General features: G+C 45.1%; 1 protein-coding gene across 21 annotated transcripts in view; it reads left to right on the top strand.

The window, feature by feature from the left end:
• The window catches only part of IRF2 (interferon regulatory factor 2), an 87,044-nt gene that overhangs the window by 49,930 nt on the left and 15,242 nt on the right, over window positions 1-21,872 (top strand). For 20 of the 21 annotated variants that reach the window (XM_024356373.3, XM_063809212.1, XM_024356377.3 and 17 more), the window contains 4 exons: window positions 5,296-5,395; window positions 6,156-6,332; window positions 6,651-6,697; window positions 16,570-16,687. In XM_024356373.3, coding sequence (XP_024212141.1) covers window positions 5,296-5,395; window positions 6,156-6,332; window positions 6,651-6,697; window positions 16,570-16,687 — 442 coding nt within the window. The remainder of the gene's footprint in view (window positions 1-5,295; window positions 5,396-6,155; window positions 6,333-6,650; window positions 6,698-16,569; window positions 16,688-21,872) is intronic. The other variant, XM_063809223.1, reaches the window with a different exon arrangement.

Genomic DNA, 21,872 nt, shown 5'->3' with positions numbered 1-21,872 from the left:
AGATAATCAGATTTATGGACACTGGCTTGGCAGTTGTCACATGGCTCTCAGAAAGTCCATTCAACCTACTCCATTCTTAGTAAGAGAGAAAGAGTTGGTTAATTAATCCCTTAAATTTGTTTCCATCCTCTATTGTCTTAGTCTGTTCCCTGTTGCTTATAACAGAATACCTGACTCTGGATAATTTGTAAAGAAGAGGAATTTATTTCTTACAGTTATGGAGGCTGAGAAGTCCAAGGTTGAGGGGCTGCATCTGGTGAGGGCCTTCTTGCTGGTGGGGACCCTCTGCAGAGTCCTGAGGCAGTGCAGGGTATCACCTGGTGCGGGGAACGAGCATGCTTACGTGCTAGCACAGGTCTCTCTTCCTCTTAAAAAGCCACAATCCTACCCCCATGACAACTCATTAATCCATTAATCCCTGAATGGATTAATCCACTCATGAGGGCAGGGCCCTCATGACTCAATCACCTCTTAAAGGCCCCACCTCTCAGTACTGCCACATTGGGGATTAAATGTCAATATAAGTTTCATAGGGGGCAAATATTCAAACAATAGCACCTACTTCTAATAAGTTTGAAGGAGGGTGGGAATGGAACGGGTCCCTTGGATTCCTCTGAAGGAACAGCGAGGAAGTTTGGAAAAGTGCATTATAACCAGCTCATGAATGAGACCTTGGCTGGGGCAATTTACCTTTGGTTATGGGTATTTGCAAATGTGCATAGCATGTTTGAGTAGCCCAATGACAAAAAGAAATAGGATAGCAAATTTTCATATGCCTGTATCTAGATGTATGAATATTTTGCCTTATCTTTGTGTGTGTGTGTGTGTGATCTGTGTGTATCTGATATATTAAAGCAGCTCCCTGACAGCATACATTGTAAGACATTAGGGCATTTTCTTATATATCCACAGTATGCCATTGTTAATTGGACAAAATTAATACTGTTTAATATCATCACTGCTCCATTCAGATTAAGAATGCCTTGAGTATTCCCAAATAATCTTTTTACAGTTGATTTGTTCAAATCAGAATTCAAAGGCTGTCCACAGGTTGTGTTTGGTGTTTATGACTCTAAGTCTCTGCTGACTGTGGGCCTCTGTTTTTTTCCTTCTTGCCATTGACTTGTTGAGACCAGGTTAGTTTTGGGTTTGTCCACGTGCTTGCTTGTGGTTCCCTGGGCCATTTCTTGAGGAAGGAAGGAGGCAGTCACATCCGGGGTCCTGGTTTCTCTCGTAGCTCCGTGTGACCCCCAACTCTGGTGGGGTTATTGATGTCCTTATTTCCTCCTGGATCCATGCACTAAGGCAGGGGAATCATCAGATCTTTCCCTTTTATTCACTTTGAGAGTAGACTTGTGTTTGTGTAAACATCAGGCTATCTCTGACCAGGGTAAGGAGTCCAGACGAAAATAGCACACTAATTGGAACATCTTGCAAATGTTGGGGGGAAGAAGAGGCAGAGGAGATAACAGAACTAGTTTCCATGTGGGGCCAAGGAACATTGTTCTACATTGCTCAAAATAATGTCAGATACTTTTCTGAAGTCAAGCAGCACTCATCTCTCCTGCCTTCCTTCAGATGGGCAGAGTTGTGCACACACGTACAAATGGTGGGCCCTGGCACGGGGTGTCTATCTATACACAGCATGTACCACCACCACGTGTGCAGGACTGGTCACTCGGGGATGAGACACCTGGCACATACTGACGTCACGGGGTCTACACACACATAGCAACACCGTCATGTCCCATGGAACACACAACTTGTGACCAGAATGTTTACTGGTCAGAATCTCTTTCAGTTTTAAAATGAATCTTGCTTTCTCTTACCTTTTCATATGGTCTTCTTCAAAAAAAGAATCTGTGATACAATTTTAAAGATATTTCTGATAAGTTTATTAGTCTTTTCTTTTTTTTCCCTGAAGTATGAAAAACTAGGTAAAGGTGACATGTAGTTTAAAAAATATTTACCATTTTAAAGTGACATTCATGATGTCATGCAGCCATCACCACTGTCCAGTTCCAGAACTTTTTATCCCTCCAAAAGGAAATGCTGTACCCATTAATCAGTCACTTCCCATTTCCCTCCCCGCTAGCTTGTGGCAACCAGTAATCTGCTCTCTGTCTCTATGGATTTGCCTTTTCTGGATATTTCATGTAAATGGAATCATTCAATATTTGGCCTTTTGTGTCTGGCTTCTTTCATCCAGCATAATGTTTTCAAGGTTCGTCCACGTGGTAGCATGTGTCAATACTCTATTCCTTTTTGTGGCTGAATAATATTCCATTGTATGGATATACCACATTTTGTTTACCCATTCATCAGCTGATGGACACTCGGGTTGTTTCTATCTTTTGGCTTTTGTAAGTAGTGCTGCTATGAACATTTATGTTTTGGTTTGAATGTTGGCTTAGAATTCTTTGGGTATATATCCAGGTGTAAAATTCCTGGATCATCAGGTAATTTTGTGTTTCACTTTCTTGAGGAATGGCCAGACTTTTTCTCCAGAGTGGCTGTACCATTTTGCACTTCCACAGCGATGTGTGAGGATTCCAGTTTCTCCACATCCTCACCAACGTTTGTTATTTGTGTATCTTTTTTTGGAGACATGTCTGTGGGTTAGTCTGTTTCATGTTGCTACAAAGGACTACCTGGGGCTGGGTAATTTATAAAAAAACGAGGTTTCTTTGGGTCAGGGTTCTAGGCTGTACAAGAAGCATGACCTTGGCATCTGCCTCTGATAAGGCCTCAGGATGGGAGGCAAAGGGCATTACATGGCAAGAGAGGGAGGAAGAGAGAATGGTGCAGGCGACAGGCTGTTTTGAATAATCAGCTCTCACCGGAGCTAATGGAGTGAGAGCTTACTCATTACCACGAGAACGACACCAAGCCATTCATGAGGGATCCTGCCCCATGACCCAAACACTGTCCACCAGACCCCACCTGCAACACTAGCGATCACATTTTAACACGAGATTTTGAGGGGACAAACACCTGAACTATTCTAGTCTACTCAGGCCTGTTGCACATTTCAAGAGGGTCCATAGTGTATGTTGCTGGGTTCGGTCAGCGCTTTTGTAGTTGCATGACTTTTGCGGTTTCTGTGGGACTAGGTTTGGTTGTGTGTGTGTATGTGTATGCATGCATGCGTGCAGATGCTTAAAAAGATCTACTTTATCTGTATCAATTTTGTATCTTGCAAGTTAGATTTCAGATTGTGTCACCCTAGAACTCCTTTGATCTAGAAAAAAGTGCAACAGCAAATTCTTAAGAATCTCGGTGTTTAAGCATAAAGCTTTAGATTCTGGGCGTGCACTTCAGGAAAAGCTCTTTCACGAAATGAATTTTCACTTGTATTCATTTTCATGTGAACATCAATAAATAGCATTAAGTGATTTTGCTGTCGATTTTCATCTACATTAAAGCATAAAATGTCACTCAGCCCCTTTCTGATCACTGTCCTTTTGAAATTGGCTAACCCGAAGCCCTCTCTGTGGATGATGCAGAATGAACACCGAGGAATTTATGAAAAAGTCTCTCACTTTCAGTTCTCCTTTAATAACTGACTTTTTAGAAGATGGTAGAATTTTCCTTTTAACAGGTTTTGGGAAACTCTCCAATGTTCTGAAATAGTCTTTGTTCTGGCTTTGTGATTGGTTCTGTGGAGAGGCGCTGAATCTCTTTGGGGACAGCTGGGACCCTTTCTGTGCTTCACTATGTGAGACTGAAGTGGTGGAAACTCCCTGCTGACATTTCCTCTCCTTCCTCAGTGTCTAGTGCAGGGATCTGCATACCTAGCAATTACCAGAACTGCCTTGAGAGCTTTGAAAGAGCACAACCTCCTGGGCTTTAATCTCCACAGAATCCAGGTCTCAACTGGTCTGTCATAGGACAGGGACTCTTCCAAATCTAAAAGCTGGGAGACAGTGAGTGGGTGATTAAGTAATAGTATATGGAGTCCCATGACCTGGGTTTTGAACTTAGACACTTATTATCCTGCAAGTTCCTTGACTAAATAGTTAAAATCTGCTTCTCGGTTTCCTCAGCTATAAAATGGAAATCGTAACATATACCTCACTCAGGAGGCTGTGGGAGGAAGACAAAACTGAGGTTCCTGTGGATGTGGGTAGTCAGATGCGCAGTGCCAATGGGACCTTAGTACCTGCCGGTACCGCTGCAAGAGCTGCTTGGGCCAGGTTCCTCATCTGTAGCTTTACTAAGAGTACGGCTTTGTTACTAAACCATGGGTTTCCAATCATGTGTTTTTCAGAGTTGCTTGAGGCGGTTTTGAGTTACAGACCTCAACACTGAGAGAGATGTAGAGATAGTCTGATATAAGGATTGTATTGAGGGATGTTTCTCCAGAAAAATGTGTCATTTCATAACCTCTACCTCTTTGTTTGCACTTCTTGCTATTTCTTGCAGGCAGTAGACCCACAGGGATTCGAACATTACTTTCTATTTCTGTTGGATGCACAAGCAAATGGAGATATTTGGTTTCTGTGACAGTGGCCTCAGATGTACCCGACTTTTCTTTAGTAGCATCAAGGGTTTTGGAAAGTTGTCTAATTTTTAATTTACCTAAGATAGCTGGAGTTACTATTTACCAAACAATGAGAATAAATTATAAGAGTAAGCATTAGAAGTTTCGGTAGGTGGCCATTTTTCTGTGGTTTTATTAAAAAAAGAGGCACAGGGCCGGGTGTGGTGGCTCACACCTGTAATCCCAGCAGTTTGGAAGCCTGAGGCGGGCAGATCACTTGAGGTCAGGAGTTCGAGACCAGCCTGGCCAGCATGGCAAAACCCCATCTCTACCAAAAATACAAAACTTGGCCAGGCGTGGTGGCACATGCCAGTAATCCTAGCTACTCAGGAGGCTGAGGTGGGAGAATCTCTTGAACCCAGGAGATGGAGGTTGTAGTGAGCTGATATCGCACCACTACACTGCAGCCTGGGCAACAGAGCGAGACTCTGTCTCCAAAAAAATATATTGAAAAATAGAAAAGAGGCACAAATAATGGAACACACTGGCATATCCCAAATCATCACCTTTGACCTTGGAAAACATTCCTGCTCTGCAAGACTTCACGAGACTGACTGTCACTCGGGGTAGTCTATCAAGATTTGGGATCCAGCGGGGAAAGTGGGTTTGGTTTACAGTAGATTTTCTTGTCAGCAGTCAACACATTCAGCGATGCTTGCTGGGGAATCTTGCTGGCTAGACCTTCACAACCTTTTGCAATGGTGGGCCAAAACCCATGACTGCAGTTCTTCTTTACCTTTTTTTTTTTTCAGGAAAAGAAGATTTTTCAGATCCCCTGGATGCATGCGGCTAGACATGGGTGGGATGTGGAAAAAGATGCACCACTCTTTAGAAACTGGGCAATCCATACAGGTACTAAAACTCCCTGCGGCGTTTATAGAGGAAGGCACTCTTGCTTAGTTTTGTTTTTATTACACATAAAATAGCCTGGCTTATGACCTCCTGAAGATGGCTCTGAAAAACCTGTGACTTGTCCCTAGGCACATCCAGGACACATGGGGTACAAACTGCAGCCCTCAGAAGTAATGCTCCCCTCATCCTATACACTCTTAGTCCTTCAATTTCCTATAAATGTGGTATTCTAATAAGTTCCCTAGGTGTTACCAGGGGAATAGAAACTCAGTTGTTCTGATGGTATAAACTTTGGTCAAATTTATCTCCCCCCCAAAAGGTAGTCAGAAATACCTGTATTTATTACAACCTTTACGTAGGGAGCTGTTTACAGGAATGGACTTTGTTGGAGCGTCAGATGAAAAAGAGGCACTCAGGTTCCCTCTGCCTGTTGACTTTGCAGCCTCTCAGTCTTCTGTATTTTTCTTACACTGATGCTCCATTCTTCCAGCATTTATAGTTTCCTCAAGCTGTTCAGTAGAACCAGGGTGACCAACTTGTCCCAGTTTGCCTGGAACTGTTCAGGTTTTAAAAACAAAATTCCCACATCCCAAGAACTTTCTCACCCCCAGGTACACCAGGACGATTGGTCACTGGAGGTATAGCATGGAGTGAAAAGGTTTCCTTATACTGCCTGACCAGCAATACTGTGTTTCCAGAAATTCCTTCCTCTGTATCTAATGTTTTCTCTCTTTTTCTTAATCTTTGTCTCTTTTGTTAGGAAAGCATCAACCAGGAATAGATAAACCTGATCCCAAAACATGGAAGGCGAATTTCAGATGCGCCATGAATTCCTTGCCTGATATTGAAGAAGTCAAGGATAAAAGCATAAAGAAAGGAAACAATGCCTTCAGGGTCTACCGAATGCTGCCCCTATCTGAACGGCCTTCTAAGAAAGGTAAAGGCATTTACAGACTAAAATAAGATAAATCAATTTGTGTCATCGTGCCTTCGTGATCTCTTCATTTCTACATCTGCAGTCACTTTGCAGGTAGAATAGCCTGTTCATGCTGTAGGGGATCATTCCGCCCCTACCTGGCTTGGAAACAAGACTTTCGATTCACCAAAGGCAGTGAAAGATACATGTGGAATTTTGACCATGTACAGATTAAAGCAACAGGTTCATTGAGAGTTTCAGAAAGAATTTAATTTGAGGGAAATGTTTCTCTGGAGGCCCTTCATGAATTAATCCAAAACTACATTTTTGTTGCCACAGGAAAGAAACCAAAGACAGAAAAAGAAGACAAAGTTAAGCACATCAAGGTAATCTTGGGTGATTCAGAGAGAAAGCCAAAGTTGGGATCCTATTAATGACTCATATTCTGCCTTGTAAAGACGAGTCACAGGACCTCAGTGTGTCCTCTTTCTTCCTTTGCTTGTGTCTTCTGTGCTTTACATGTTTGCTCTTCAGCATGTATCCACTTGCAGACATAGGTACACAGGGCCCTGCCTCATCCCGTTTCTCTGGGAAATTTATGAATGAAGTCACAGATTCTCACTGTGCTCGGCAGGCTGAGGCCTCCATCTGGCCACCACCGCCGTTGCCAGCGGTCATTTTGTGCCAGCTAAACTCCACAACAGCTTATGTCTCATACTATTAAGTATATTTTCAGGCTATTAAGTATACTTTAATATGTATTAAATGTTATAGACCTCTATACAATGTATGAACTCTATGTTACAGACAGTCCGTCACAGGCCCTTCGGTGGGGGACAGAGTGGTCAGTGTCAGCACTCTATCAGCACAGCTCTCAGTGGCTGCCTTCTGTCCACTGTAGAATCATCTCTCACACCCCACAAAGGTTTTCCATGGGATGTGCATGTGTGTGTCAGCTTCTCACTAGGCTGTGTCGTCTGAAGTCCCCTTACAGTCTGAGGATCTTTATGCACAGATTAGGTGGCCCTTGTTAAATAGTAAGAGAAGAGCCGAATATGCCCTGCAAAACTGGGGACGAGCTTCAGTGGCTGAGCAGAGAGCATACACTGCGGTCACAGACCCAGGGATCTCAGACAGATTGTCGAGCTCCCTGGCGTCCCTTTGCAGATGAAGAAATTTAGGCGGAGGGTGTTTTTGCAGTGATGCTTTCAGTTTCACTTTTACTAGTTTTTATTTTTAACTAAATTTAAATATTGTACTGTATTAAAGGCCTAATTTTGTTTTAACTTTTCATTGTGGAAAGATTTTATGCACATAGGAAGGAGACAGTTGAGTAAAATTTACCCCATAGGCTATCATTCAGATTAATTTTAACCTTAATCAGCTCCTGGCCAGTTTTGCTTCATCAATAGCCCCTCCCATTTCCTGACTTCTAACATGAAATTGCAGCCCTTCAACCATTTTTGACTTACAAAAGTAATTTATTTATTTAATTTTTTTTAAACTGAGATGGAGTTTTGCTCTATTGGCACAGGCTGGAGTGCAATGGCGCGATCTTGGCTCATTGCAACCTCCGCCTCCTGGGTTCAAGCGATTCTCCTGCCTCAACCTCCCGAGTAGCTGAGACTACAAACACGTGCCACCATGCCCAGCTAATTTTTGTATTTTTAGTAGAGATGGGGTTTCACCATGTTGGACAGGCTGGTCTTGAACTCCTGACCTTAAGTGATTCGCCCACCTCAGTCTCCCAAAGTGCTGGGAATACAGGCGTGAGCCACGGCACTTGGCCCCAAAACAGTTTTTTATAGTTCAGCTTTTTTTTGAACTATTTTTTGGAATTTGAAGCAAATTCCAAACCTCATAGCATTTCTTCCATAATAGTTCAGTATATATATTTAAAAGATAAGTGCTCTGTAAAAATACCATGATGTCATTACTGTACCTGAAAAAGTTCACAGTAATTTCTCAATATCAGTGAATATCCAGCCAGTGGTCAGAGTTTCAGTTGTTTCATACATGTTATAACATTCGTGTAGTTTGTTACTTAAATTAAGACCCATATAAAATCCACATGTGATTTTTGAATGTCTTTTAAGTATTTTTTAAGTATATATGTTTCTCCTATATTACCTCTTAAAACATTTTTTTTTTTTACAATTGAACAAACCTAGTTGTTAGCCATATCATTTCTCACAGTTTTTGTTTTTGTTTTTGTTTTTTTGTTTTTTTTTTTGAGACAAGGTCTTACTCTGTCACCCAGGCTGGAGTGAAGTGATGCGATCATGGCTCACTGCAGCCCCAACCTCCCGGGCTCAGGTGATCCTCCCGCCTCAGCCTCCCTCTAGTAGTTGGGTCTACAGGTGTGTGCCACCAAGCATGGATAATTTAAAAAATTTTTCTTTTATAGAGGTGAGGTTTCATTCTGTTGCCCAGGCTGGTCTCAAACTCCTGGCCTCAAGTAATCCTCTTGCCTCGGCTTCCCAAAATGTTGGAATTACAAGTGTGAGCCTGGCTGAGTTTGTATTTTTAGGGCCTACGTTTTGATTCATGTTATTTAGTCAGAAAAGCACAGCTTTCTCACACATGTGTGAGAATTTGCTACAATTTCAAGTGTGACTGAATCGTATTTACTACTCTTCTCCCATTATGTAGCTCAGTGCCTGGCCCAGAACATATCACTAATACGTATTTGATAACTGAATAGATGCATCCGCATTTGTTGACTAAATAGATGTATAAATAAGTAGGATATGTGGGGTGGGAGTGAGGGGTTTTCCATTAGGATGCAGATTTAATTTCATAATTGCAGTTAATGGAGAAATAAGAATGGAGTAACAGATGTTGCCTTTTCAGCACACTTTGCTCACATGTACCCACTGTATTCCATCGAACGCCAGATGCCAATGATGCTAAGATGCACCGTTATTTTATGTATCTCTTAGAAAAACTGCTTCCAATGAAACCATGACATGTAATGGATTGAAAGGCATGTCCTCTTTCAGGGATGTGGCAATGCGAGGAAATGTACATCTCAGTCGTTCATGCCATGTGGTGGTCCCGTTTGTCCGGGATCTCTACAGCCACATCGGCACTGGTGGTGTCTTCACATGGCCCTGAAATGAGCAAGTTGTGGAAGGCACGGTCCTGGGTGGGCTTGACCATCCTGGCCCAGGGAAGTAAGTGAGAGATCCCGTTAGGTGCAGCCGTGTGGGTCAAGAGCCACCTCAGCCAAGTGTGTTTTATGAAATCCTTGTGCCGTGAAGATATGATTCATACCTGAAACTTTTTTCTTGAAAGGACCTGATTCCTTCAGCGGAAGGCAGGTGATTCATTAGGCCTAAACACAGCCTTACTTTTGAATTTAGATCTACTTGCATTGTGCTTTCCAGTGTAGCAGGGAAGCTCAGAAGAGGCCAGTGGGCTTCCCGAGTTCTGTGCTTCCTGGCTGTTCAAGCTATTGTGTGGACTCAGTGTCTCTGTAGAGTGTTTGAAAAGTGAACTCCCTAGGGCGTCTGGAATTGGAAAGTCAGAGGACAATTACTAGCTATTAATATATTACTTTTTAATTGTATATCAAAACACCCAAGCACTGAGTTAATATATCCTGTGCAAATATACTAAACCTACTTAGTCTATCCAAATATGTAACTGGATACACTACGTAGGTTTCTTCTACTGAGGAAATTTGTCTTTCATATGGTAACTAGGTATGAAAATTTGCTGTTGAAGCAAGCTTTTCCCAATCTTCAAGTTGAAGTTTTAATTAGCAAACAATGTTTACAACATGTAGGCCAAGTGTTAGAATTTTCTTGGGGTCACTCATGATTTATCTCCATGCTATATGTCCCCCAACAAATAGTCTCCCCGAGACTGGAACACCCAAGGCCCATTGGCCATGTGGCAGGTGCAGAAACGGCCTCAGCATCCTCTGACATTTCGCTTTGTGAGCATATCCCTGCAAACTCAGTCAGCCATGTTTTCCTTGAGCTAAGCCCCACCTGTGCGGCAGTAACTGGATATCTAAGGAAATAAGAACAAGAAAAACAGCTGGGTACAGTGGTACATGCCTGTCCCAGCTACTCAGGAGGCTGAGGTGTAGGAGGATGGCTTGAGCCCAGGAGTTTGAGGCTGCAGTGAGCCGTGATTGCACCACTGCGCTCCAGCCTGGGCAACAGAGCAGGACCCCTTCCCCACCTCAAAAAAGAAAGAAAAACAATAATGGATTCTACATCATCAGTGCATGTATATGTTTCAGAAAATATCATGGAACGGTTTGCTCTGAGACTTCAGACAAGGCCAAGAACAGTAAGAATAGAAGTAGTTAAAACAGAGAGGTGCTAGTTGTTGATATTTTTGAGCTGATTCCAAGTTCCCAGCTATGATTTTTGTCTCACTGAGTTCTCCCTGTGATGGGCAGGTCGTTTCCCTTTTATACATTTAGGAAATGGGTGCACAGAGAAGCGGATTCATTTTCCCAAGGCTGCATTGCTTTACAGAGCTGAGATTTGAATCCAAGTTTGTCCACCGGGTGCCTCGTAGCCTTTGGGGCCTAAGCCAGGCCTTGAGGGGTGGACAGGGTCAAACTGGTCCTTCCCCAGCACTAGGGGCATCAGGAATGAAGGCCTGGAGATGACAGTTGGTTTGTCTTTCCTGGATGAGACAGGAAACTGGCTTAATTAGAGCAGCAGTTTGTGTGAGAGGGCAATGGGAAATACAGGCATGTAGGTGGGGCGAATAGAAATGGGTACTTCCTGCTTCGCAGGGTTGTTTGCAGCTGAAACATACATGCCTTGAAACTGTAAAGTGCTTCCGGATCAAAGCGTTAGTGTTATGAAGGAGACAGAATTGGGAAGGGCTGCCAAAGCCGCTTGGAAAAGATTAGGCCTGGTCTGTATTCGTTCTGAGCACAGACCTATGGGTAGAAGTTACAGAAAAGCAGATAGGGGTTCGGCTGCTCTTTCTCATAGAGCTGTTGGCTCTAACAGTGACCTGAGCTGGATTAACACAGCACACTCCCTGGCAGGGCTGCTACTGGAGTGATCCCTTCACCAGTTGGAAGAGGTCTTCAGCTTTTAAACTTCAATCAAATGAAAGCACACACCAGCAACTCACTTGAAAAACAGATAAGATGAGAGATGCCCTGGGTGAAGCAGGTTATCAGGCTTATTCTGCCTGCCCGGGATCCTCCCTTCCCATGTGGTGGCTCAGAACGGGAGCTCCGAACCCAGTTTGAAGAGCTTGAGGGACAGTTTTACGGAATGAGACACAGTTGAACTCCTTGGAGCACCCTTAGAGCAGGCGGGAATTGATATGTAAGGGAGGCCTTTCTCACCCGGATGGGAAGGAGTGGGAGGCAGGAGAGACTGCTGTGGAAAGGCGGTAGCTGGTGCCACTGGCATGGAGGGAGGAGACGTTTCTCCAGAAAGTGGAAGAGGGTACGGAGGATGCAGATAAGAGCGGCCTAAAGAGGAGGCCCCGGCGTTTTGCACCTTCAGAAGGGAGTGTTGGGAATGGAGGTCGTTTTGTGGAGAGGGTGTTTCGCTTTGGACATGCTGCCTTTGAAGTGACAGAGAGCCCTGAAGGTAAATGCCAGCTAGAAAGTTGGAGGGTACAGCACTCGAGTGAGTGCCCAACGGGCAGATGTGTGGTCATTTACTTGAGAATGGCGTTGGTAGCTTTGGAAACTGATGCCTTCTCTAAGAGATGCAGACAAAGGCCCGCAGAGAAGATACAGAGAAAAGTGAGCTAAGGGAAAAAGTCAAGAGGGAAGCTGCAGTGAGAGAAGGGAGGAAGAGAATGACGACGGCCTCATTCCAAGCAAGGAGCAGAAGGAAGGTGGTTCTGGGACCGGGCAGGAGGCCCCAGCCTGTCTTACGAGAGCTTCTGTTCTCAGTGGCATTGCGCCTCTGTGCTGGGTGTGTGCACTCGCCAAGGTCCAGTTCCCTGACCTGCTTGTGAAGTCCAGCTGTCAGCCTACACGTTCTGTTAGCAGAGACCTAGAGATGTCCTTAAATTTGATGTCCTTAAATCTGGCTTCAAAGAGACTGGCTTTGCATAGATGAGTTAGAGCATTTTGGAAGGTGGGAGGTGGGCTGGAGGCCCATTAAATGGGACTTCAGGGACAAGGGGCATTAGCACAGGGTTGAGACAGCATGGGCTTGGAGCAGAGGGGAGTCCCTCTGCTGTCCTCTAACTCTGGTCTGTCCCCAAGCCCATTCAGCAAGTGTAGCTTCAAGACCAGCTAAAGGTGTATTATTTTACAGGTCTAAAGAAGTGTGCTCCTGTCCCTGAACTCTCTCTTGTGCCAGTTTGCTTTTGCTTAAAATCCCTTAAACCAGAGACCAAACCTTGGATTCTGTAATTATAGCAAAGGTTCTTGAGCATCAATGTTTGGCGGAGTTCGTGCACCCACGTAGACCAATCCTTGGATTCTACAATTAGAGCAAAGATTTTTGAACATAAATGTTTGGTGGAGTTCATGCACCGTGGAGGAGTCTGGACTCAAGCAGAGTCTTTTTTTTTTTTTAATCTTTGGAGCAAGGGGAGAAAATTAAAAGCCAAGAAAGCTATGGGTTACTTGATTTACAGAAGAGCCTCTATCTAAAGTGAGAAAGGGAGCAGACAGAGGGGATGTGAATCCTGGCCAGGATTAACCGGGCCAGGTTATGGTGCAGCAAAGCAGGAGTTGAGCCAGGGCAGGAGTGGGGCATCGGGGGTCCAGGAGAGGCTTCGGGCGAAGAGTGTTCAGGGTCTGCAGGATCTCTGTGTTTATTTTACATAGAGAACTCCATGCCCCTTTTCTTCATTTGAGATCCTTGGATTTTTAATATACCTTAGATTTAGATATTCCTACTTCTAATCATTTCAAAACTTTTGACCCAGTTTAGTGAAGATCCTTCTCTCCTGGGCCTGCTCTGCACCCTGGATGGAGGCGTTTCGGGAGGTGCTGGCTCCATTTTACTGTGCCATTGACTGTCCTGTCTGTCCAGAGTGACGGTGTCAGTGAGATGGTTGGCACTGATGGCTCTGAAATGGCAGGGTTTCTTTTGAAGTGGGGTGAGAGGAGTAATACAGTGTTTGGAATAGTCTCTCCCAGCCTCCATCGGTGGAATATATGATGCCATTATAGAAGTGGTCAGTGCAGGATACAGGGTAAGAATGGAGAGAGTAGAAGGCTGGGCATGGTGGCTCATGCCTGTAATCCCAGCACTTTGGGAGGCCGAGGTGGGCAGATCACCTGAGGTCAGGGGTTCGAGACCAGCCTGGCCAACATGGTGAAACCCCGTCTCTACTAAAAATACAAAAAATTAGCCAGGCATGGTGGCAGGCACCTGTAATCCCAGCTACTTGGGAGGCTGAGACAGGAGAATCTCTTGAACCCGGGAGGCGGAGGTTGCAGTGAGCCAAGATCACGCCATTGCACTCTAGCCTGGGTGATAGTGTGACACCCCATGTCAAAAAAAAAAAAAGTATGGAGAGAGAGTAGAACAGTGTTCAAAAGAGTGTCTCAGTCTCCACTGGAATTAGGGCAGGATACAAGGGCTTCTTAAGACAGAAAGCTCCTGGAATTGAACCATATTTCGTGACCAAAGACAGAGTTCAGTTCCGGTGTCTCCGCAGGCTAAAAGTAGCGTGATCTTGGAAAATTAATTTAGTCTCTGAGTCATCGTTTTCTCAAGTGATAAAAGTATCACTTGTCACTAATTAAACTGTAGATCATGTGTAACACTTAGAGGTCTTCAATGGAGAAATCAGAATTAATTTAGCTTTTTAAATATATGCAAGCCTGACTGCCTCATTACTTTTATAAGAAACCTAGAAACAGAATGACTAAAAAAATAAGGTCAGACAGCAAAGGAAGCCCATACAAATGAGCAGTTCTCTTGTAACTTCTTCAGAGGCCTGTGCTTAGTTCTTTTTGAGGGAGTTGAAGAAATGGAGGTGGAATAGTGAAAGGTGGGTCATGACTCGGGGTGGGGAAACTGACCAGGGGTCATTGAGGACGCCATTGAGAAAGGAGGCTGCTGTTGGAGAGGTGGAGAATTGCAGCAGTGTCAGACAGTTCAGGCCGCCATGGAGGGACAGCATGGTCCATCAGAGGTCAGAATATGGGGCTGGGGGAAGGGATTTGAGAAAAGGCCATTGGATTTGGGAGAGCACAGTTTTGTTGGTGACCTTTGGTAATGGTGAGTACTTATTTACTAGTAAGTGCCGTGTACGTAGTTAGCTCATTTAATCTTCACCTTATCCCTATGACGTGGGTCCTATTATTGTCCTCAGTTTACAACTGTCCGCAGTGCCCTAGGGTGGCTTACAGAGGTTAAATAAGGAGCTGCAACCAATGAGGAGTGGAGGTGCCAGGCTTTGCTCCAGGCCCTTCTGATTCCAAAGCCCGAGCTCTCAAGACCCTTCTGGGAGCTTGATTCTGCAGGTGGAGAGGAAGCGAGACCACAGGAACTAATGGGGGCCCAGGTGGAGAGGCGAAGTCCGGAAAGGCAGACAGCGGGTCGGAAGTTTGGTTGTGAAGGAAGGGAAAACCTGCCGACTCGCCCAGGTCACAGGCAAGTGGTTTTGTTTTTTGTTTTTTGTTTTTTGTTTCAGAAAGGGCAGACTTTTTTTTTTTGTCTTTAAGAATCAGGCTCTCACTCTGTCACCCAGGCTGGAGTGCAGTGACATGATCATAGCTCATTGCATCCTTGAACTCCTGGGCTCAAGAGAGCCTCCCAATACCACAGCCTCCCAAGTATCCAGGACAAGAGGCGTGCACCACCACACCCGGCTAATGCTTTCATTTTTTGTAGAGACAGGGTCTTGCTATGTTGCCCAGGCCGGTCTCGAACTCCTGGGCTGAAACGATCCTGCAGCCTCAGCCTCAGCCTCCCAAAGTGCTGAGATTCCAGGGTGAGCCACTGTGCTTGGCCCAAGAAAAGGCAGACTTCTTATTTAGAACCTGTAAGAGAGAAGAGTGCAAGATGCTGGTGGAGAAAGGAGTAAAAATCGTGCCTGGTAGGGATGGATATTCTGGGCCTGCCCTTATGTTGGACCTTCGGGACGTCTGGTAAACCAGGCAGTGTATAGTTTGTTTAAAAACCGAGCTATACAGTGGAGTGATGCCTTTGAAGTCATGTTATTAAGGTGGGAGTTTGCCAGGTGGGATTATGAAGGAGGAGGTTATTTCCCCTCCTTCCGTTAGTGACTTTTTGAGGATTTTGGGGGGATTGATTCCAAGTAGTGTATAAATAAGCTGATGAGAACACCCACCATGTTTCAGAGCCGACCACTGTTGACTTTTCCAAGCACAGTCACGTCTACTTGCATGATCCTCTGCTTCCAGTCCTGTGTTCCTTCTGCTCTCTACCCTCTTCCGCTTGGGATTCCTTGGGTGTTGTCCTGTGTGGCTTTTGTCTGACTTGATTGCTATCGTAGCAGCAGATGCAAACTTACCTTGAGAGCTGAACGTCCACAGGCACCTCAGGGCTGGCTTTTGCAGAGCTGTTTAGTACAAGGGAGTGGAGGGTTCTGGTGCACTTGAAGAAAAAGCACACATTTAGAGCTCCAATAAGGGAAAGGAATTTGTTCTCATTATTTCATTAGTGTGCACGTGCAGAATTCTTGGGCTGGATGAGATATTCAGCCACCTGAAGGGCATTTATGTAAAGCCCATGGTGTGGGGTTGCCCGGCTGGACTCAGGCCAGGGTGATCATCCAGCCATCCAGTGCAGGGCCTCAGGTGGCCAGAGGCCATGGCAAAACTTATCTGCAGAGAATTCATCTACAACGTCCTCTGGGCTCCTGTTCTTGGGCCAGTCACTGAGGCAGAGCTTTTCCTAAGAAATAATTATGAAAGAGGTAGCATGATTCCTCCCTTAGGAGAAAGCCAGGCATTGATTCTTTTGAGCACCCCCTCAGCGGAGGAGAGTGTAGAATCCACGCAGTGCAGCATTTTACAGAGACAATGATGCAGCTCTGCGTAGCCCCAAAGCTATTGTCTGCAGGTGGAAGCATTTCCTAAAGGCAAGCCAGATGGGCCGGTACTGTTTCCTTGAAGGAAAATGGAAGGGGCTGAATACCCAGCAGTTCCCTGGGCAGAAATGTGCTTTAAAACAGGCCAGTTTAAAGAAGCAGGGAATGAATGTATTCGGCAGCTGAACATGAATGACCCTAGCATTAAAGAAAGTAGGCAGAGGGTAGAATTTCAGCTAAGAGAAGGGAGGGGAAAGGAAGTGTTCTCAATTCTTTTTTCTTTTCTTCTTCCTAGCAAGAACCAGTTGAGTCATCTCTGGGGCTTAGTAATGGAGTAAGTGATCTTTCTCCTGAGTATGCGGTCCTGACTTCAACTATAAAAAATGAAGTGGATAGTACGGTGAACATCATAGGTAAACTGTTTTGACGTCTCATTTTTTATACATACCAGCAGCCCCCTGGGGTCTAAAATTTGTAAAACAGTGAACTTCAAATAACATAGTCAGTGGGAGGAGGTCTTGGAATCATCTCAGAATGCAAGTTCCAGCCCCCAGATTTCAAGGCTGAGAAACGAAGGCTTTTGAGGATCAGATAAAGGAACTTAGACGGGTCAGCCTCCGTGGAAGAAGGCTGGGGTGACCTCCCAGGAAAAATGTTTGTTTCCCGGCGGCTCGTGGCTAGCGATCCCAGTCTTTCACTATTTGGTTCACGTGGACAAAAGAGTATTTATTTAACTTGGGAACCAAGGAGAGGGAAGATGGTCCTCGCGAGTCCTCTCAGCAACTGCTTCCTGGCAGACAGAGAAACTGAGGCACAGAGACATGTTGCCAAAGGGCCCACTCTGATTCAGCAGATATTTTTGAGCACCTTCTGTATATCAGACTCAGTACTAGGAGCAGGAAATAGATGGAGGAGGCCCAATTTCTTTTTTCATGGAGGGACAGAGATAGTAAACAAAGACACCCCCCGATAACTGCAGTGTTACCATGTGTGGTAAATACTGCAAAAAAAAAAGAAAGGGGAGAGAAAAATCAAGGCACCAAATTTAGATTGCAGGTCTCAGAGGAGCAGTGTTTTCCCTCCTTCGTAACAGTTGAACAACTTCCAGATGTAGCTAGCTGCGCCCCCCCCCGAGGAGAGCAGGGTCTTTACAATGAAGACACATCTTCTGATGTTCCTTCTCTCCTGTATGGCCAGATGCACAGGTATAGTGCCCAAAAGACCTCAGCCTGCTTTCCCTTTAAGGGGAAGGAGAAGAAAAATCTCCTTTTTATTTTTACTTTCTTTCAGCATTGAATTTTTGTTGTGTGTGTGGTGACTTCTGTTTTTGGGAAACGGAAGAAGCCAGCAGCATGCTGAATTGTCCTGACAGGCCTCCGCTGGCCTCTTGCCGAGGTTAGCAGTGCTTTTTTTGTATTTAAACCATCTCCCGGGCAGTGTAAAAAGTTTGCAGGTGCGGACATTCTGTCTGACTGGTCTCGGCAGTGCTCTATAACCCTGTTGTGTTTCTTGATAAAACACAGCCCCACCCTTTAATAAAGCAAAGATTGCTATGAAACCAGAGAGTCTATTCATTACTGTGGAGTAACTAGAGCAGTCTGTAGTGACTAGACATACGGCAATTAGGAAGTCATGGAGTTGGGATTTTTGTCTTAATTTTGGCTGCTCCAAGTGCCCCCTGTAGGATATTCTTTTTTCGGGAATTGTTTCCAAACTTGCCTGTCTTTATCTATGGTGAAACTCAAGCCACTTTTTAAGGCAAGCCTGCAAACCCAAGTATCAACATGGGCTCCTGAAGGCACAGGAGAGCAGATTCACAGCTTACTGACCAGTGTTAGGGTCCCCACGAGGGCCACCCATTTGAACTCAAGGTTGGCAGACTCTGGCCCCAGCACTTGCCGTGGTTTCAGGATGGCCAGAGGTGACACAGGGCTATGGAACCCTGGGTCTTCATCTCTTCCCATATCCTTTGTTTCCCCTTCTTTTTGCCATATTTTATTGTGCTTCAGATAGAACTTTTATTTATAAGATAAAAAGTAGCTCTGAGGCTGGGCGCGGTGGCTCATGCCTGTAATCCCAGCACTTTGGGAGGCCGAGGTGGGTGGTTCACGAGCTCAGCAGATCAAGACCATCCTGGCCAATATGGTGAAACCCTGTCTCTACTAAAAATACAAAAATTAGCTGGGCGTGGTGGCAGGTGCCTGTAGTCCCAGCTACTCAGGAGGCTGAGGCAGGAGAATCGATTGAACCCAGGAGGCGGAGGTTGCAGTGAGCCAAGATGGCACCACTGCGCTCCAGCCTGGGTGACAGAGGGAGACTGCCTCAAAAAAAAAAAAAAAAAAAAAAAAGATAAAAAGTAGCTCTGGGTGAGTCTTTAGATGGAAGGCACCACCTCTTAGGAGGTCACCCATGCTGTCAGCCGTGCCCATGCCTTCTTCCTGGAAGCTGAGTTGTTCACCCCTTAGGAGAAGGGGCCTGAGACAAGGCATTCGATTTTATCCACACCCCTAGAATGCTCTTAGCAAGATGAAACTCCATATGAGATGTGAACTCTTACATCGCAATATGCCCAGACACAGAACCCACAACAACATACTTTATTCTTGGCTGTATTGGACCTGGAGCACCTGGGCACTGAGGTGAGACTGTGGGGCCACTCCTCAGTCACCAGGTGCCAACCGAGAGACCTGGGCAGTGGAGTTGGGCTGCTGTGTTTTCAGCCTTAAGAAGTTTTTATTTACTCAAGAAAGCTGTCATCTTTTTGTGAGGCTATATATTATTTTCTCCTTCCCTCTCTCCCTGGCTGCCGCTGCCTCGTTTATAATTAGCTGTCAGCTCCTCCTATCTTCCCTCACCGTACTTCTCAAGTCCATCCCCTTGTTTCTGACACTGTGTGTGGGCCTGCCTTGGCTGTCACCTGGGCTCTGCTTCCATTCTGCTCCCCATTTATTCTTCTCACAAAATAAAGAATGCCAGTGTCATCATGTCACCACTGCCCCTAAGAGAAGGAGCTGAGTTCCCCCAGGTCCCCGGGGTCTGGCATGATCTAGGCCCTGCCCACCGCTTTCATACCTGTCTTTGAACTTGAATTACTCTGAACAAGTTAAGCTCCCTGTGGCTGCTCATAGAGACAGTGAGGTTGGTGGTGGGTCTCCTTATGGTGGAGCAGCTGCAAAGGCTTTGTCCACAGGGCACAGTGAGGGGTGGACATGTGGCAGTTCCAGCAGGAGGTATAGCTCCAGCCCAACACGTCTCATCCACACTTCCGCTCCCAGATCATTGACCCTTAAGACACTGGTTACCTCTACTGAGTTTTGTTTTGTTTTTTTTTTTTTTTGAGACCGAGTTTCACTCTGTTGCCCAGGCTGGAGTGCAGTGGCGCAATCTCGGCTCACTGCAACCTCCGCCTCCTGGGTTCAAGCGATTCTCCTGCCTCAGCCTCCCAAGTAGCTGGGATTACAGGGATGCGCCACCACGCCTGGGTAATTTTTTTTGTATTTAGTAGAGATGGAGTTTCACCATGTTGGTCAGGCTGGTCTTGAACTGCTGACCTCAAATGATCCACCTACCTCGGTCTCCCAAAGTGCTAGGATTACAGGTGTGAGCCACCGCGCCTGGCCTCTACTGAGTTTTTACTGGGATGTATCCTGTGCTTCCCTTCATGTAGTAGCCTGAGATACTGTTTTCTCACGGGGTGCAAGGTGCACGCTGCCCTGTCCCACTCTTGCCTCCTCCTGCACTCTGTCACCCTGGTGAGGTGTATGCAGCCTGTAGTCAGGGACAGCCTGGCCCAGGCACCTACAGATCCCTGTCTCGGAGTCACCGGCCCCGCGGTGACCTTCTCTCCCACCATGGCTCTCGAGTGCCTAAACCAAATCATGGCTGTATTTTATACCGAAAGAGCACGAGATTAGAAGTCAAAAGACGTGGGTTCTAGACCTGCTTCTGAAGTTTTTTATTTACCATGTGATTTTGGGCAAACTCCTTAATCTTTTGAAATTCAATTTCTATATAGATTGGAAACAATATATAATTATTTATAAAATGGAAATATTTAAAATTATATAGAAAATGGAAATAATCGTACTGATCCTGCCCATCTCGCAGAGTTATTGTGAGGATGAAGTGAAATGTACAGATAAATCACTCTGGGGCTAGAAGGGGGTAAAATGATACGATTATCATATTACCAAAATCATATTAAAATATATTTGATTAAGAAAAGTAGCCTCCATCTGTGCCGTGTCATCAAGGCTGGTGTGAAGTTTAACTCCTGAAACTTTCAGAGGGGTCGGGGGAAATTTCCCTGCATGATGCTCTGCTGATGGCCTGATTTTTTATGCCTGCTAGTAAGTTTCATTCTTGACTCTGCAGCTACCTGGGTGACCTTAGCAATTTACCTGAGCTCTGGGTTTCAGCTTTTTTCAACTGTAAAATGGTAGGACCAAACCACCTCCAAGGACCCCTCTGTTTCTAATAATCTGCTTTTAAGCACTTTCTCTGAGGCATGGGAGCAAGTTGCTTTCTCAGGTGGAGACCTACATTAAGTCAACAATTGCTAATAAAGTGAGAATGACCTTTTAAAGAAGCAAACCGGTTCATCAGTAACCAGCCATAAATAATATTGTTATAATTCTCAGCAACTAGATTCAGATAAAATTGCATTCCTGTGGGTGACTCTTTTCAGATGTGCTGACTTTAATAAACTGGAGAAACTTAGTGGATTTCTAGTTCTTCTGTTTGAGAATTTCCCTGGCACACAATAGATAACTGTTGAAAAGAAATGTCACTGTTAGTTATGAGCCTGGAGACTCACTAAGGTGAGATTCAAAAGTTTTTATCCTGAGAGGGGCTAAGAAAGCCCTCAGTAGCTCAGTTTGGACTTCATTAACTCTCTCTGTTAGGGAGAGCATATTATAAAGAGTTGAAATTTGGAGTTGGGTAAGGCTAACATTGAATCCCGGTTCTGCTGCTGATTGTCTGTCTGACCTTGAATTAGTCATGTAGTTCTGTCTTGTATGGTTGTTTCAGCATGTCTAGAATAGGGATCACTATTGTGCCTTCCTCATGGGTTGTGAGGTCTTGGGAGGTGGTAGGGAGAAGCAAAGATCAGTGCTCAGAAAGTCAGGTTTTGTCATTATTCAGTCAGGACACTCTTTGGTACCCAGAGGAGTGCCACTTCTGACTGTTTACTGTAGCAGGTAAGTTTGTTATTCCTGTGTCTTTTCACCTGTCAGGAGTCAGTGTTGCTGTCTGTTTTGCCGCTTGGTGGTCCAGGGAAATCAGTTCACATGTCGAGAGAGAGAGAGAGAGAAACAGATAGAGACTGGTTAGTGAGAGTGTTGATGCTCATCTGAGAGCATTTCGATATTGGGATTTCCCTGCTTCTCTCATGGGCTTTCACTCGAGAGCTGGAAAGTTTCTAAAGTACCCACGATGTTTGGATGGAGAGAAGCCATTGTCCCTTACCAGGGCATAAAGCAACACACTCCTATGGGGGAATTTGGCCTGAGAGATAACGTAATTATATTAACTTGGTATCCAGATCATAGCCCAGAAAACAGAATGACTTTTCTGTCCTGGTCAGCCGCATTCAGG

This window comes from Pan troglodytes, chromosome 3 (assembly GCF_028858775.2).
Source record: "Pan troglodytes isolate AG18354 chromosome 3, NHGRI_mPanTro3-v2.0_pri, whole genome shotgun sequence".
NCBI classification, from domain to species: Eukaryota; Metazoa; Chordata; class Mammalia; order Primates; family Hominidae; genus Pan; species Pan troglodytes.
The sequence above is the reverse complement of the archived record's forward strand: the minus strand, read 5'-3'. Positions and strand labels throughout refer to the sequence as shown.